This window comes from Cervus canadensis, chromosome 32 (genome assembly GCF_019320065.1).
Source record: "Cervus canadensis isolate Bull #8, Minnesota chromosome 32, ASM1932006v1, whole genome shotgun sequence".
NCBI lineage: Eukaryota > Metazoa > Chordata > Mammalia > Artiodactyla > Cervidae > Cervus > Cervus canadensis.
The window spans coordinates 15,269,167-15,282,208 of record NC_057417.1 but is presented as its reverse complement, the minus strand read 5'-3'; the positions used below and the strand labels follow the sequence as shown (position 1 = coordinate 15,282,208).

The 13,042-nt window shown below is 38.7% G+C and overlaps 1 protein-coding gene across 1 annotated transcript in view; it reads right to left on the bottom strand.

Moving 5' to 3' along the window:
- LOC122433545 (phospholipid-transporting ATPase ABCA3-like) overlaps nt 1–13,042 on the bottom strand; it is a 224,824-nt gene that overhangs the window by 112,006 nt on the left and 99,776 nt on the right. The window contains exons 13-16 of the mRNA XM_043456582.1: nt 9,530–9,685; nt 9,013–9,223; nt 5,619–5,769; nt 2,402–2,500 (exon numbers count right to left, since the gene is read on the bottom strand). Of these exons, the coding sequence (XP_043312517.1) occupies nt 2,402–2,500; nt 5,619–5,769; nt 9,013–9,223; nt 9,530–9,685 (617 nt within the window). The remainder of the gene's footprint in view (nt 1–2,401; nt 2,501–5,618; nt 5,770–9,012; nt 9,224–9,529; nt 9,686–13,042) is intronic.

Below are 13,042 nucleotides of genomic sequence, written 5' to 3'. Positions count from 1 at the left end.
ATGTAATTATGTCATTACCCTATCAAAAAAAGGGCATTTTGTAAAACCTTTGATTGGTAACCATCTGACTTTGCTAGGTAACAGCCTGAATTCTCTGAGCATTTTCATTTTGCACTTCTGCACAGTGCAAGAAACAAACTGTGTACAAATTAAATAAATTATAGAAATGTAGGGGAGGAAAATTTGCCACCCCCAAATGTCTCTTTCCATGTGGGCAAGCTGAAAACAATTGAGCCTAGAGGACTCAGGAAAGTCTTTCTTTTTACTTCCATTTAAGCCTTTGACTGTGTGGATCACAATAAACTGTGGAAAATTCTTAAAGAGATAGGAATACCAGACCACCTGACCTGTCTCTTGAGAAACCTATATGCAGGTCAGGAAGCAACAGTTAGAAGTGGACACAGAACAACAGACTGGTTCCAGATAGGAAAAGGAGTACGTCAAGGCTGTATATTGTCACTTGCTTATTTAACTTATATGCAGATTACATCATGAGAAACGCTGGGCTGGAAGAAGCACAGGCTGGAATCAAGATTGCTGGGAGAAATATCAATAACCTCAGCTATGCAGATGACACCACCCTTATGGCAGAAAGTGAAGAGGAACTAAAAAGCCTCTTGATGAAAGTGAAAGAGGAGAGTGAAAAAGTTGGCTTAAAGCTTAACATTCAGAAAACTAAGATCATGGCATCTGGTCTCATCACTTCATGGCAAATAGATGGGGAAACAGTGGAAACAGTGTCAGACTTTATTTTTTTGGGCTCCAAAATCACTGCAGATGGTGATTGCAGCCATGAAATTAAAAGATGCTTACTCCTTGGAAGAAAAGTTATGACCAACCTAGAGAGCATATTAAAAAGCAGAGACATTACTTTGCCAACAGAGGTCCGTTTGGTCAAGGCTATGGTTTTTCCAGTGGTCATGTATGGATGTGAGAGTTGGACTGTGAAGAAAGCTGAGCACTGAAGAATTGATGCTTTTGAACTGTGGTGTTGGAGAAGACTCTTGAGAGTCCCTTGGACTGCAAGGAGATCCAACCAGTCCATCCTAAAGGAGATCAGTCCTGGGTGTTCATTGGAAGGACTGATGCTGAAGCTGAAACTCTAATACTTTGGCCACCTCATCCGAAGAGTTGACTCATTGGAAAAGACCCTGATGCTGGGAGGGATTAGGGGCAGGAGGAGAAGGGGACGACAGAGGATGAGATGGCTGGATGGCATTACCGACTCGATGGACATGAGTTTGAGTAAACTCCAGGAGTTGGTGATGGACAGGGAGGCCTGGCATGCTGCGATTCATGGGGTCACAAAAAGTTGGACATGACTGAGAGCTGAACTGAACTGAACTGAAGCTGCCTGAAATATTTTGGAAAAGGGCCTTTTCTAGGAATAGAGCTATTATGAGAGGTATCTGCTAAGAATATAGGTTAGCTGTGTGGAGGAAACTCAGGCAGGGACTATAGATTAAAGTCTATTCTGTGTCCCATAGTTTCTGCCTGGCCCAGCAAATGTATTTTTACCAAACATTTGTTTTTTTCAGCTCCATTTGAATTGTCTTCCTCCCTTTTGAATTCCAAAACCTCTACTCCCAATATCTTTTGTCTTGAGCTGAAGATGGTATTTAAGGTGAGGGTTTCAGCCATTTTAGTTAGTTACTTAGTGCTCCTGGGTCTCTCCCATGTATATATGTTACTAAACTTTTGTTTGATTTCCTCCTGCTCTATCTCGCATCAAGTTAATTCTTAGACCAGTCAGAAGCACTTAGAAAGGTAGAGGAAAATTTCTTCCTCCCCAACAGAAACACACTTAGGTCAAAATTTTAAACTCATTTCTAGTTAATTTTAAAGTCATTTAAAGTTAAAACTAGAACTTCTCCTATGGTGACATAGACATATTAATCCTTTATTTTTCTTGGTGGTGGTGGTTTATCTGTGACGTCATGTCTGACTATTGTGACCCCATGGAGTGTAGCCCACCAGGTTCCTCTGTCCATGGGATTTCCCAGGCAAGAATGCTGGAGTGGATTGCCATTTCCTTCTCCAGGGGATCATCCCCACCCAGGAATCAACCCAGGTCTCCTGCATTGTGGGTGGACTTTTGCATTACCGGCAGACTACTGTATTGCGTGCCAGATGTTTTACTGACTGAACTGTAGGGGAAGACTTTTTTTCTTGACTAACTCCTAAATCTTTTACCACAAACAACAGGGCCCAAGCTCAACATCTTCATATAGGCTCACCTGAAAATATAGAAATTCAATAGCATTATATATATATATATATTTAAAAAGCCATAACTGCAATGACTTTATTCCAATGCCAATGGGTGGGGTTTGCTCTCTAACTGATGCAAGATTTTAGAGGTAGAAGTTTTGTAAGTTTTTTTAAGGTCATTATCACTCACTTAAGGAAGACTTCTTCCATGGTAGTGATTGAAGCACCAAAGTTGGCAATGCCCAGCTCTTCTTTTTTCATTTCCAGAACATTAAACAGAGCTTCGAACCTGGAAAGAGAGAAGGAAGAGGAAAGGAAAATACTAGTACAAGTCTAGAAAATACTAGCACAGCTCCTATTAAATGGAATCAGGAGAAAAAAATATGAGCACTTACTTTTTTCCCAATTAATATATAACTTTATGTCCAATTGTATTCTTCCCTATTTTTTTTTTCTTCCCTATTTTTTAAAAAAATTTTTAATGTGGTAAAATGTATAAAACATTAAACTTACCGTTTCACCATTTTAAGTGTTAAATTCATTTAAGTTTAAATCCAAGCAGCATTAAATACACTCACAATGTTGCACAATTATTACCACCATGCATTTCCAGAACAATTTTATAATCCTAAAATACACCCCTTCCTCCATTTTCTCAACTTCACTTTATTTTCTGTTTCTATTAATTTGCCTATTTTATGTGCCTCACATAAGTTAGAATCATACACTGCTTGTCTTTCTGTGTCTGGCTTATTTCACCTAGCATCATTTTTTTCTAGGTTCATCCATGTTGTAGCATGTATCAGAATTTAATTTCTTTTTAAGGCTGAATAATTGTTGTATGAAGACATAACTTCATATGCTGCTTATCCATTCATTCATAAGTGGGCATTTGGGTTGTTTCTACTTTTTGGATTTTGTGAATAATGATGTGAACATTGGTGTACAAATGTCTGCTTGAGTTCCTGCTTTCAAATATTTTGGGTATACTCTAGAAATGGAATTGCTGTGATCACATGGTAAGTCTATGTTTAACTTTTTGAGGAACTAGTATACTGTTTTCCATACCAGACATACCATTTTATATACCTAATAGCAACACACGAGTTTTCAATTTTCCACACTGCTACCAATATTTATTTATTTTTGTTTGTTTTTTATTTGCCTTTCCCTAACTAAAGGAGATCAGTCCTGGCTGTTCATTGGAAGGACTGATGCTGAAGCTGAAACTCCAATACTTTGGCCACCTCATGTGAAGAGTTGACTCATTGGAAAAGACCCTGATGCTGGGAGGGATTGGGAGCAGGAGGAGAAGGGGACAACAGAGGATGAAATGGCTGGATGGCATCACTGACTCAATGGACAAGAGTTTGAGTAATCTTCAGGAATTGGTAATGGACAGGGAGGCCTGGCGTGCTGCGATTCATGGGGTCGCAAAGAGTCAGACACGACTGAGCGACTGAACTGAAGTGAACTGAACTGAATGAGTAGTTATGTCAAGCATCTTTTCATGTGCTTATTGGCAAATTGTATACTTCCCTTGGATAAATGTTTATTCAATCTTTTGCCCATTTTAAAATTAGGATATTAGAGCTTTTTGTTTTTAGATGTGATTTCAATATTGTTTTGTTCCATAATAATTTCTGGTTGGCCATGGGAAAGATACTTTGTAGCTCTTTATTCTGTAATGCTTATTGTGAAACAAATGGAAATAACAAAGAGATATTTACTTTACCAAATTTCTCCCCACTAAAACTTGATCTTTGATATGAATTCTTTTGTCCTTTTAAAAAATAATCAACATATTTTCTGTAAGTGTTAAGGACTATAGCTAGTTAATAAAAGTTAATTTATTCCCATGTGGTTCCTGCATCAAATGGGAAAAGAGTTCAAATTACAGGAGGTGTAAATCACTAAATGACAAAAAATGTAGTTACTGAAGTACAAACTGCATATCAAGAAAGAAAGATTTAATCAAATAGGTAGGTGAATTGTATGGCACCTTTGCTACTTGTGTAGTTATATCAAGGATCCTAAAGAACAGTATTACCAAGGAAGAATGAACACTGTTTTAGGTTCAAAGACTTCCCTGGTGGCTCAGATGGTAGAGTGTCTGCTTACAATGTGGGAGACCCGGGTTCAGTCCCTGGGTTGGGAAGATCTCCTGGAGAAGGAAATGGCAACCCACTCCAGTATTCTTGCCTGAAAAATCCCATGGGCGGAGGAAGCTGGTAGGCTACAGTCCATGGGGTCGCCAAGAGTCAGACACCACTTCACTTTCACTTTCTTTAGGTTCAAAAGATCTCCAGAAACCCATTGACTTCTTAAACACTCTCATTCCCAGTGAGGGACTATCAAGAATATAAATGATCAGCCTTGGAGGTGGTGGACTAAACACTCTCCATCTGCTAAATTTCCTCTGTATTTTAGTTAAATTCCATTTCCGTCTAACTTTATCCAGCTTGGATATTGGTTCTATTCTCGCCTTTCAGTTCAGTCTGACCCTGCTTCCTATGACAATTTGTCATGTGACTCCTTGTCATATATAGTGACCTATTCTGTGAATTACACAGGTTATTGACATCTAATTCTGGTAGTTTTTTCTCTTTCATTAGTTGGTCTATAAATATCCTGTTACAAAAAACTTCATTGTGAACAGTCTTTCCTAACTTCATGATACATATTTTATGCTATGTTAGATAAACTCACTGCCCATGGCCCAGAAACCTGCATCATATATGTTGATATTAATCTGTGTGACTAGTTGTTCATTTCCCAGTTGCTAACCAAATTAATTATAGAGGAGAGACACACAGATGGGAATCCCAGGTAGAATTATCATCAGTGTGTCTCTCCTGTATAATTAGTTTGGCTAACTACTGAGATCAAATTCCTAGTTTTCTCTGTGTTATTGTCACCCTTGCTCCAAGATTTGCTTGTTTAAGCTGCTTTTTTTTATCACCTTATATTTCCCTAGACTTTATTCACCACACATAAAATTTATATACCATAAGGACCATACCATTAGTTACCCCTTATTAACCAGGAAGTTATAAATATTAGGTTGTAAACCTTCCTCCGACTCTGCCACCCGCAAAAGAAAAATGGAAAGAAAAATATTAATGTCTTGAATGAACTTGAACTTACAAGGCAATTTTTTGTACAGTGAGAGAAATCTTCAGCTGTGAAATCAACTGTAGTTAGCAAATGACAGCTATAAACTCGATACTTGGTTTGTTAGTAAAATACTACCGATGAAGCTTTTGTTGTTGTGTAGACGCTAAGTACTGTCTGACTCTTTGCGACTCCATGAACTGTAGCCTGATTCACTAAACTTACTAAACCCTAAAAATTAAAATGATTTCTGGTCACCCAAACCATTCATCTAGGACTCTCTGAAACTATACCTGTGTGCATGCTTTTTGGGTAGGATAAATGATAATTCAGCTCCAAGACAGCTCTCCAAAATGGCATCTGGAATATGAGACTGAATAATTGCACAGATCTTTTCAAGATCACAATATGGTTCCTTCTCCATGAATATATGATATCCAGCACCTGAGAGAAACCATTTAGAAGACCAAATGAAGCAGTTTTATACTTTTCCATCTCCCTTTAAGAGCAAATTTTGCTCTCCTTGATTCAGTTACCTAGGTCCACAAGGAAGAAGACAGGATATGTCACAGACATTCTGCTAGGACTCTGAAGAGTCTCACACCTAAAACTTCTAAATGTTATTCTAAGAACTAAGACACTGAATAAACAGCAACTTCCTCTGTAATTTCAATCACTTTCTCAGTGAATAATAATAATCTAGTGTATACAACCAGATATAGTAGATATATGAAGAAAGGCCCCTGTTATGTGGCTACTTAGTTTTGAAACTGTTATCTTGATAAATATTCTTTTATTATCACTGGCTGTCCATCATGTATTAAGCACTAATCTTGAACCTGGGGATAGAGCAGTGAAAAAGCAGGTAAAAATTCCTGCCTAGTCGAAGGAGACAGGTAATAATTAAGAGGATTAAGTTGAAATATATACTGTATTATAAAAAATTAAGCAGAGAGGAAGATATGAAACATTGAAGGAATGTTGTTAAATTGTAGACAGAGATCCATGGAAAGCCTGAGAAGACCTTAAAAAATCAGAGAACTATTATTCTTAATTAGTGCATTGCCTATATAGAAAAACTATTTTTTGGAATTTGAGGAAAATACTATCACTTTTGTATGTATACATTTCATGATACAAATGAACTTACTTACAAAACAGAGACTCACAGACTTAGAGAATGAACCTATGATTGCTAAGGGGAAGGGATAGTTAGGGAGTTTGGGATGGACATGTACACGCTGCTATATTTAAAATGGATAACCGACAAGGACCTACTGTTTAATACATGGAACTCTGTTCAGTGGGAAAGGAGTTTGGGGAGAATGGATACATGTATGGCTGAGTACCTTCTCTGTTCACCTGAAACCATCACAACATTGTTAATCAACTATGAGTGAGTGAGTGAAGTCGCTCAGTCGTGTCCGACTCTTTGCGACCCCATGGACCGTAGCCTACCAGGCTCCTCCCTCCATGGGATTCTCCAGGCAAGAGTACTGGAGTGGGTTGCCATTCCTTCTCCAATTATACCCCAATACAAAATAAAAAGTTAAATAAAACAGATGAAAGGTTGCATTTAGAATAAAAAAAATAAATGTATGCATTTCAAATGGTCATTGTATTTGCATTTATATTTCTTATTAAGATTTTAAAAAAGAATAACACTTTTCAGCATAGATCTCTTAGCTGAAATCTGACTTATTTATCTAGCTGTTAGTAGGAAAGACACTATTTCATTTTACAAATGAGGCAACCTCAGAGAATGAAGGGACTTATCCATTATTTACTAGCTTTAGAAACCAAAACTATTACAAAAATAATACATAAATAATATTATTTTTCACTTCTCAGGAATCATGACACAATAAATTTCTCAACTGTCTTGTCCTCTTACGACCTGAATCAACAGAAAGTGTCTTCTTTTGAAGAGATGCAAGGTAATTAGTGAGAGCTGAATGCTGATTTTTGATGGAATTTCCTATTCTATCAAAGAACTGAACACAAATTCTAGGCTTTTGAGTAAAATGTAAGTTCAGTTTAAGTTTATTTAAGGCTTAGCAACTATAAGAAGGGGCTTCCCTGGTAGCTCAGTTGGTAAAGAATCTGCCTGCAATGTAGGATTCCCTGGTTCAATTCCTGGGTCAGGAAGATCTGCTGGAGAAGGGATTGGCTACCCACTCCAGTATTCTTGGGCTTCCCTTGTGACTCAGCTGGTAAAGAATCCGCCTGCAATGCGGGAGACCTGTGGGAGACCTGGGTTTGATCCCTGGATTGGGAAGATCCCCTGGAGAAGGGAAAGGTTACCCACTCCAGTATTCTAGCTTGGAGAATTCCATGGACTGTATAGTCCACGGGGTTGCAAAGAGTCAGACACAACTGAATGACTCTCATTTCATTTCACTTCACTAATTATAAGAAGGGACCTGAATGTCTCAAAGTATTCTACCTTTAAAATATCTAGTTACATACTATGTATTATTTTACAATAATAATATAAGTACAATTAGTGAATGCTATTAGAAAGCATTATAAATTATCAAAAGCATACTGTTTAAATCATGTGGATCTTAACTCAGGCATCCCCAATTCAAATGGCATAAATCTAATATTAGATAGCTTCCCTCCCCCTATTTGTGATAAAGGTCCCTAGTGTTATTTGCTTAGCTGTGTCTGTCTCTTTGTGACCCCATAAACTGTATCCTGCCAGGGTCCTCTATCCATGGAATTCTCCAGGCAAGAATACTGGAGTGGATTTGCCATTTCCTTCTCCAGGGGATCTTCCCAACCCAGGGACTGAACCTGGGTGTCCTGCTTGGCAGGTAGATTCTTTACCATCTGAGCCACCAGGGAAGCCCTAGGTATAGAAATCCCTATAGAACTCAAACCTATAATGTGATCATAAACTTTGAACTAAATGGATATATAACTATGACTTATCTGGGCCACAGTTTTTTATTCTATAAAATGAAGTTGTTGTTTTGAGTATTAAATATGCTGCATAAAGTGGATACCATAATAACCAGTGTAGAAGAAACAGTTAAGGTTAGTTAAAATGAATTAAAATAGTGAATAAATGAAGAAGGAATTCATCCCTAATTACTTTCATTTACATTTATACCCTACAATTTTGAATTCCTAGGACTGTAATTTTAGCCTTCATTATCAATTTTATCTCCTAAAAAAGTTTTATCAAAGTCAAGGACTGTATTATTACACTGACATGATTCTTTCATTCTACACTACATCCAGAGTTATCTCGTCACACTGGGGATTTGATATCGGTTTGGCAAAGGAGAAACTAGGCTCATAAACAATTGATTGCTCTAGTTTCTCCCCTGAACCAATCAATCACTCAATAAAATAAATACATCTGAGCGCACAATTGCATTCCAAAGACAAAGAAAACTGTTAGTACATGCAAAATGGGAGAAATAAGTATGGCCTTTATAGGTTGATAAAAGCATTTCCTGAGTCTAAAGCTATGTCTTTGAGGAAAAAGTAAGAACGTATAAGGAATATGTAGATTGTAAAGGGCCTTAAAAACTAACTAGAATAGTTGCCACCTAATTAATAAGACAGAGGGAGTCATTGAAGTTTTTGGTATTTAGAAAAAAATATCATTGAAATCTCATTAGAGAAATATTTTTAAGCAATCAATATCCTAAGAATAATCAAAGGGGGAGAGACCGTATGTTTTTTTCAGGAAGATTGAAGAGCCACAGCACTGCAGGGTCCCCTTGACCATGATGGCAATTCGGTCGCCCAGGATGTCCGCTTCATCCATGTAGTGAGTGGTCAGTAAGATTGTGCGATCACGTTTAAACTGCTGAAGGACGTCCCAAGTGGCTCTCCTTGAGACCGGGTCCATTCCAGACGATGGCTCATCAAGTATCACTACCTAAAAGCCGGAAGAACAGTTTCATAACCACTGAAAATTGATGCTATAGTACACGTCTGATAATTTACTATTTGAGGGGAACACTTTTAAGTGAAGACTGAGAATCTAGACTAAAAACAGTAGTAAAAGCAATCCCAAACTAAACAATTGAGCCAATACTGCCAATTTCCTCTGATCATTAGCGCCAATGTTCCCTTAAGATTCATATCAACTCTCAGGTTTTTGTCAGCTTTCTAGACTGGTTATCAGAAATCCATTTTTAGTGTCCCCTCTCCCTGCCCTCCTCCATTCTCTCTTCCTTAATACCTTGGAGCCCCCTAAAAGTGCTATAATGATGGAGAGTTTGCGCTTCATTCCTCCACTCAGAGACTTTGAAAATGTATCACGCTTTTCTAGCATGTCAAAAGCAGACAGCATATGGTTAATTTCATTAGGAGACATCTTTTGATGTATACTTTTTACCTAGAAAGAGGAGTCAGAATTTACACTATGCATTTAGCCTTATCCTTAGAAATTTCTTAGATCTTAAGTTTTCTTATATATCTATACAGATAAATAAAGTTTCTGGTAACTATATCTTTAAAACATTTTATACTACCTCTGTTCTGACGTTAGCTATATAGTATCTTCTTCCCATTGCCTCCTTTTATGTCTAAAGTAGAGTTCCTAAATTTAAAAAAAATGTTTTTTCATAATTAATAGACACACCTGAAGCTCATGAACAGAGCGAAAAAAGAAACACATCTGTAGCTTCCAGATATGATGAAGTAAGCCCACACACCCCTTATCTCCTACTGAACTCAATTATTAAACCTGTAAAACTACTAAAAGGTAAACAGCAGCATTTGGAACAGGAAGAACACCATAATTTAAAGTGCCATTGAATTTTAAATGGTTGAGTTTACCGTTTTCACTTATGTATCCCATAGTCTGAACTGAAAAGCAATCCAAAGCATTCATCTGAGCACTGCAGAGCAGACAGAATAAGATTAAGGAAAAACTTTCCAGTTTTGGCTTGAAGAGTGGAAAAGAGAAAACCCCTAAAGCTCTGAGAAAGTGTAGAAGAGGCAATCCTAGTTTTTCCTCTGAGGAGGGGAAACTTCTCAATTCAATTGATTCATGCTTCAGAAAAGACATAACCAAATTTACTTGCTTTTTACCACTCTGTCTTCCTGCCACTTGGTTGTGGCTCAGTCACGAAAGTGGGTGATTTCTGGCAGGAGGACTAGAAATTGGAATCCTGGGGAACCAGAATGCTTGGGAGATAATAACAGAGAGGAGCAAGAAAGTGATACCATAAAGTTGTTCATGAACTCTTGTGTTTATCCCATTGTTTGCACATATGGATCTCATTAGTACGTGCATAGGTGAAGTCTAAGTCGCTTCAGTCACGTTTGACTCTTTGTGACACTGTGGATTGTAGCCTGCCACGTTCGTCTGTCCAAGGGATTCTCCAGGCAAGAATTCTGGTTGCTGTGCCCTCCTCCAGAGAATCTTCCTGACCTAGGGATTCAACCTGCATCTCTTTATGTCTCCTGCATTGGCAGGCAGGTTCTTTACCATGCTGATGAGTAAATTCCTAACCAGGTGTGAGCTGTGTATATGATAATATATACACAGAGAGACTGGAATAGTACTGCGAAGACTTTACACATGACATTGGACCCACAACCCACAGAGACGATATAAATAAGATGGAGAATCTCATGAAGCATTGTTGAAAATATCAAGGATAAAAATAAAAACTAACAGGCACACAAAGAATCACAAAAGTCTCAACTCATATAGTCAACAGACGTTAGTGATTAGGTGGCACAGATGTTGGGATTAACATAGAAAGTATCATCAGAGAAAGCAGCTGGGAGCTGACCTGCCTGCCAGTCATGCTGTGATGGCTTCCTGGCTTTGCTGTCTTTGCTGAGGTCCCCGCTGCTGGACTCTGGCTCCAAATTTAACCTAAAGTAGGTTAAGACGGTGAAATAGAAGGATCCCAAGCTCACCTCCTCTCATGAGCACACCAAAATCACAACAATCTGCAGAACAATCATTGGTGGAAAAGTCTGAAACCTACCAAAAAAGGTCTTTTACAACTAAAGACATAAAGACGGAAACACAGTGAGACAGGTATGAGGGATGGCCTTGCAATATAATCAAACCCCATATCCCTCAGTGAGCAACCCAAAGGCTGGAGAAAATTGTACCACAGAGGTTCTTCCACAGAAGTGAGAGTTCAGAACCCCATGTCAAGCCCCCCAGCCAGGGGATCTGGCACAGGGAAGAGGAGCCCCCAGGGCAGTTGACTTGGAAGGCTGGCAGGCCTTGACTGCAAGAGCTCCACAGGATAGAGGGAAAAGAGACTTTACTCTCAAAGGGCATACAAAAAACTCACATGCACCAGGAACAAGGACAAAAGCTGTAATTTCATAAGAGCTTGGGCCACAACTACCTGCTAGCCTTGCAAGGTCTCCTGGGGAAGCAGGGGTTGGACATGGCTCACTCTGGGGACACAGACACTGGTTATGGACACATAGGGGAGAGTATTCTTCTGTATGAATTCTCTTGGAGGCTGACATCTTGCTTGGGTCATCAGCACCAAGATCAGGCCCCACCCAAAAGTCAATAGGCTCCAGTGCTAAAATGCCTCAGCTAAAATGCCTCAGTCTAAACAACTAAGTCGTTGGGGCTATATTCCCATTCATCAGCAGATGGGCTGCCTAAAGATTCTCTAAGCATACAGACAACTATAAACAAGCACTTGGACAGCTCTGCCCAGCAGAGGGCCAAGACTCAGCTCCACCCACCAGTGGGCAGGCAAGAGCCCCTCCCACCAGGAAGTTTGCACGAGCCTCTGGACCAGTCTCACCTACCAGGAGGCAGATATCAGAAGCAAGAAAATTATGGTCTTGAAGTCTACAAAATGAATCTGTGAATCCCGGCCAGGCACTACCCTTGGAACAGCTGGCTCCTGGCCCTTGAAAAGTGCAGTGCTGGGACAGAAGGCCAGCAAGGTTGAGAAACATAACTAATCTTTCACATACATAAACATACAAATATCAATTTTGACAAAACTAGGTGAAAGAGGAATATGTTTCAGATTAGGAACAATACAAAAACCTGGAAGAAAAACTAAGTGACATGGATATAGGCAATCTACTTGGGAAAGAGTTCAGCTAATTGATTATAAAGATGATCCAAGAACTCAGGTGGAGAATGTATGCACACAGTGAGAAATCAGTTTTTTTTTAAACAAAGAACTAGAAAATATAAAGAACAATGAAATAGAATTGAAGAATACAATAATTGAAATGAAAAGTACACTAGAAGGAATCAGTAGTAGACTAAATGAGGAAGAATGGATAACTGAGCTGGAAGACAGAGTAGTGGAAATCACTATGGCTGAACAGAAAAAGGAAAAAAAAGTGAAAAGAAATGAAGACAGTTTAAGAGACCTCTGGGACAACATCAAGAGTGATCATATTCATATTATAGGGGTCCCAGAAGGAGAAGAGAGAGACAAAGGCCCTGAGAAAATATCTGAAGAAGTAATAGCTGAAACGTTGCCCAACTGGGCAAGGAAACAGTCACCCAACTCCAAAAGACCAGAGAGTCCCATACAGGTTTAACCTGCAGAGGAACACACCAAGACATATAGTAAGCAAACTGACAAGAGCAGAAAATAAAGAGAGAATATTAAAAGCAACAAGAGAAAAGAAACAAATAACATACAAGGGAACTCCCATAAAGCCATCAACTGATTTTTTAGCATAAACTCTGCAGGCTAGAAGGGAGTGGCTTGACATACTCAAAGTAAAAAACATA